Source organism: Buceros rhinoceros, unplaced genomic scaffold (genome assembly GCF_000710305.1).
Source record: "Buceros rhinoceros silvestris isolate BGI_N320 unplaced genomic scaffold, ASM71030v1 scaffold14585, whole genome shotgun sequence".
Classification (NCBI taxonomy): domain Eukaryota; kingdom Metazoa; phylum Chordata; class Aves; order Bucerotiformes; family Bucerotidae; genus Buceros; species Buceros rhinoceros.
This window is the reverse complement of record NW_010413520.1, coordinates 16464-21826: the sequence shown is the minus strand read 5'-3', so window position 1 is coordinate 21826 and position 5363 is coordinate 16464. Positions and strand designations below refer to the sequence as shown.

Sequence of the window (5363 nt, the reverse complement as noted above, 5' to 3'; positions counted from 1 at the left end):
CAGGCCAAGCGCAAGATCCTGCACATGAGTTGAGGCAATCCTCAGCAGGCATAGAGGCTGGGAAGAGAATGGATTGAGAGCAGCCCTGCAGAGAAGGACCTGGGGGTGCTGTTTGACAAGACGCTCAACATGACCCAGCAATGTGTGCTCACAGCCCAGAAAGCCAACCATATGCTGGGCTGCATCAAAAGAAGCCTGGTCAGCAATTTAAGGGAGGTGATTCTTCCCCTTTATTCCACTCTGGTGACAGCCCACCTGGAGTACTGCATCCAGCCCTGGCCCCCAACATAAGGAGGACATGGGCCTGTTGGAGCAGGTCCAGACGAGGGCCACAAAAATCATCGGAGGGCTGGAGCACCTCTCCTATGAAGACAGGCTGAGGGGTTGCTCAGCCTGGAGAAGAGAGTGCTCTGGGGAGGCCTTACAGCAGCTTTCCAGTGCCTAAAGGGGACCTGCAAGAAAGCTGGAGAGGGACTTTTTACAAGGCCCTTTAGTGATAGGACAAGGGATAATGGTTTTAAGCTAAGAGAGTGCAGATTTAGATTACGTATTTGGAAGAAATTCTTCGCTCTAAGGGTGGTGAGACACTGGCACAGGCTGCCCAGAGAGGCTGTGGATGCTCCGTCCCTGGAAGCGCTCAAGGCCAGGTTGGATGGGGCTTTGAACAACCTGGTCTAGTGGAAGGTGTCCCTGCCCATGGCAGGGAGGTTGGAATAACATGATCTTTAAGGTGTGTTCCAACCCAAACCATTCTATGATTCTATGATGTACCCAGTGTACTCAGGCCAGGGCTGGATCTGCCCTTCTAGGCAATCACTGGAAGACGAAGGCCCTGAGCGTTACCACCGTGCATACAGTGCGTTTTAGAAACTTGTTTTGTGAAGAAACAAAACAACATGACTATCATGATGCCAAAACACGCTCCCCTATCACTACTATGTTGTAGAGATGTTGGTTTAGTACCTCATCAACAGACATACATAAAAATTCTTTGCAAGTTTCATTGTATTAATCTCTGTGGAAGGTGCTGTACAAAAGGGTAGTGATGTGAAACACAGATTTTAATATTGCTCTTGGCTTCCACACCAACAATACGGTAAATACAGTTTAGAATTTAGGATTGCTACTTAGGGCATAACCTACAACATCTTAGACTCAAAAATCCTAGAAAGGATAACACTGATTTTCAAGTATCTAATGAACCAGAATATTATTTCTGAGAACATGCTTGGAATGCTAAATGAACTGAAGCTGATAACAGACAGTAAAAGTCACTGTAAATTCTGCAAAGAAATAAAATACAAAATAAGCAAATGAATTCTAGTGTAAATTAACTCTATGAGTGGTTCTGTGTTCCTAGTTTAACACATATATTACACTGAATGTGTTTTAAACAAGACAGTCTGCCTTACTCTTTCATTGATGACTGTGACAGTAGCATCAGCAACATTCATGGTAACCGGCATCCAGTCTTCTTTGCTCGAGGAAGCCATTAGACTTTCAATGGCACTGTTCAGAGTATCCATTCCTAGAAGAGAAGGAAATGCAATACTGAAAAATAAATACATAAGTAGACAATAAGAATTTTTTTATTTTCTCACGGTAATACAAAAAACAGACTGTTTTGGACTCCTTATTAAAATTAATTTGATGATGGAAGGGAGGGTTGTGAAGTTAGTTTTCTTCATCTGCAAAAACAAAATGTGCCTCTGTCTTAGAAAAAAAACACAGGGTAGCATCTTGTTCAGCTGCTCCACCTTTTCATTTCTCTAGGGCCCTTCTCATTAGTAGCAGGGCTCATATTCACAGAAAGCAGTAGAAAGAAACTGCCTTCTTGGCAGCTCCCAAAATACTCTGGTTGCAAAACACATGTTCAAACGAGTCCCTGATTATTAGGTGTCTTTGTGCCTGACCTGGAGTTCAGGAGTTGCTACCCTTTGACAATCATGCATTTACACTTGGCTAGCCAGAGTCCAGCCTTTAGAAGTCACTTAAGTGTTACATACCCACAGGTTTAGCTACAGGTAGCATGCCCAGGTACTGGACGTGGAACTTCTGCACCAGCTCTGTCTTTGGTGTTGGGAAATCTACTGCATGGTAACAAAAATCAATTTCCGTTAATCAGCATTCACAGCAGGGAAAACCACTTTTATTTCATCTATGACATAAAACAGTTTAAGCAGAAATTGTACTCTGAAGGTAATGCATTGGTTAAAACAAATCTTTACTCCTCCTGACAAGAACAATGCCCAGTAATTTCTAAAGGAATTAGGGATAACTTTGCATCACCTAAGGAATAAGGTCACGTTATATTGCTGGCATATTAAAGGCCATAAAATATAGATGAATGTGTCTCTGAGACATACAGACCTAAATTTCATTGCACGACTATGTAAAATATGGAATCTGTTTTTAATACACATCCCACAGTCTACAAGTAACCAATACTACTGTCTGAGCAGACAATTACACAAGCTGATGTATGGCTTAGAGTAAGATATTCAGTATAAACTAGAAGCATGTAATTTCCTGTAAAGTTAACACAAAGTATGTTTCTTCTCCTGGAGCACTTTCAAACTAGCAGCTGTTAAGCTGTTAATAAAGACATGCAAAGGCAGCTTCTACCATGGAGTGGAGTGTGCAGGAGACTGAAGTCATCCTTAAGCTGGATGACAACCCCATTGCACCCCTTGCTTTGGAAGCTGCTAAACTAGATACTGAAACCTGGGAGGAGTCCTACAGCTCCTCTCAATCCAAGTGATTAACTGGAGTATATTCTGGTTTTAGGGAAGATTTGGCCAATTTGTGCAGTCTCAAGTCAGGAGGTATTTTGATTTGAAAAGGACAATACGTGCAAGTAGCCACAAGTAAGACTGCGTTTGCAACATTTGTATTTCAAAATAAAAGAGGAAATGAACAAGTTGACATAACTGAGGAGGACTCCATTACTGTTAACATAATAAAACATAATAGAAACGTTTAATGTAATTCACTAATGGGTTACAGTCAGATACAGTAATTAAATGACAGGACTACACTCCTGACCTCTCCACCCAATACGCCCCATTTGGGTCAAAAGCAGCATCAGAAACAGAACACATCTAGAATAGGATCATTCCAAGGATACCAGCTGCAACACACAGTACCTTGCAGAGGAACATCAAGGGTGACATTTGTCCTCTCTTGCAATGAGCTGCAGGCCATAGCTTTAGCATTCTTCCGTTCAGCCATAATCTGAAGACAACAGTGATAACACAGCATTTTTTGAAACTAACTACACATATATATTTACTCCTGTTACAACCACAGTTTCTGAAATCTGAAATAAGTCAGAAGTTACAATGACTAAACAGGTTATTCTTTTTAAATCGCAATTTTCATTTTTCTCCAGTTTATTCACCATTCCATAACAAATAAAGAACTTAAGTGGTGTCTAGGCCTAGATGAAAGATAGATGGAGGAGGAAAAAAACCTAGTCATTTTTATCAACAGCAAAATTGCAGTGGGAAGTAATATAGCAAGAAATATAAACATTTAACACACAGAGAAGAGTGTTCATTATTCATGTTCCTCTCTGATCCATATTCTGCTGCGTATGATTTTTTCCTCCATTTTTAAAGTTTCTTCTGGAATTAAAAAGCCGATGCAAAGTACTCTGTTCTTCCCCCCGAATGTATGATACTAGCAAAAGAGGAAAAAAAACCCACTTCAAAGTAACCACTTTGGATTATTATTCCCTACAAATGTATGACTGAGAAGAGACCCAGGGAAGCTAAAAGAGGTTTTCCAAAGCTCACATATGAAGCATTGCTCTCTGCTTCTTTATTCTATGACTGTTAAATGCAACTAAGCTATGAAAGTAACTCGTGTTCCAGCAGATGACAGTTGGTCTGAAGACGCCTCTAGCACATTTCTCCCTCTTTCTTTTTTTCAGGCTTTATGTTTTGGAAGTATTTTGTGTTACAGGGACACATGATAATATTCGCCCCTGCAGATGAAAAATGATACATGCTAGCACAGGAAGATGCCTTGAATCAGCGAAAAGGTCTGGTGTGTCTGCATACGCCAAGTGCTTCCCAGTATCAGGATTATATCTATTGCTGAATTATGAAGAAACATGATCTACTTAACAACACTATCCTGTTTTAATCTATGTTATTATTAGCTGTGGTTTTAAATGCTTAGTTGCTCTCTTATCCAAAATTAATGCCAGGAGTTTCATGATATAGTTTCACATGTGACAGCTCTACTCCCTTTCTGATATCCCTGTGCACAGCTACTGTGGCATTTACTTGATGTTGACCTTACTGGATAAAAGCAGCTGCAGTAGGGCCTGTGTAGCATATTTTTTCCTGCTAGACTTGCTGGAAACACCTGTGAGAACTGAGAGCTGGAGAAGAAAGAGGAGGGACATAATAGGTCTGGGCTTCTCCTATCAGCCACTGCTGCAGTCCCCAGCATTAAAACTTCACCAAGCACAGCCTGGCCAACCTGAGCAGCTTCCAGAGTCCTGCTACCTGCATCTCCTCAGGCTCCCAATCCTGGACAACCCTGCCAGGCTAGGCTACCTTCTGCCTCAGGCAAAACTCCGCTGCCCAGAAGGTTACAGTAATGCACACTGTGTAAATGCTGATGTTTGCATGAAACATCACAAGTTCTGTAGTCAAGTCTGCAGTGTTGCAAAAACGAAAAAAATTTAGACCATACACCTGGCTACAGAGGAGAATTTGACATCACTGATCCCATTCACTAATGTGAAGACAAAATGTAAAAAGCAAATGACAGGCATACAGTAAATCAGCAAGATTTTAAAACTGGAAGGTTTCCTAACTAGCTTTTCTAGAAGAGCTGTTATTCATGAAGGACAGGCATAACTGATGAGGTTATTCAACCCCACAGCCCACTTTTCCTGTGGTGCAAACTGACATATTTTAAAGAAAACCACAATGAGCAGCATAATAATTTTAAAAAGGAGGATGCAGCCTCAAACCCACCACAGCTCAATAAAACAATAAAAAAGAGTTTAAAGGAGATTGGTTTAACTGCTTCTCTATAAAGCGTTTCAGTCAGATTTGCCTGCTGTAAAGGATGTGCTGCCTTGCTACCACTGCATGAAATGACCGTACAGAGGACACTCATGAACTGATCATGCAAGAAAACCAAACTTAATAAGCAGGGAATGGTAGCAAATCTGTAAGGTCAAATGACTGAAAAGCCCAGTCCTCTCCAGAACTGCAGACAGTGCTAGCACAAGCAGGAACTAAGATCCTTTCATGTTTGTGGCTGGGGGAGCCTAAACTCCCCTTCTCCCCGCTTTTTTTTTTTTTTTTTTTTTTTTTGGGGGGAGGAACCTTACCAAAATT

General features: G+C 41.2%; 1 protein-coding gene across 1 annotated transcript in view; it reads right to left on the bottom strand.

Moving 5' to 3' along the window:
- The window catches only part of LOC104494007 (amyloid beta A4 precursor protein-binding family B member 2-like), a gene marked incomplete at its 3' end in the record, with an annotated part of 6679 nt that overhangs the window by 812 nt on the left and 504 nt on the right, over positions 1-5363 (bottom strand). Inside the window, exons 2-4 of the mRNA XM_010136782.1 lie at positions 3147-3234; positions 2007-2090; positions 1413-1528 (exon numbers count right to left, since the gene is read on the bottom strand). Of these exons, the coding sequence (XP_010135084.1) occupies positions 1413-1528; positions 2007-2090; positions 3147-3231 (285 nt within the window). The remainder of the gene's footprint in view (positions 1-1412; positions 1529-2006; positions 2091-3146; positions 3235-5363) is intronic.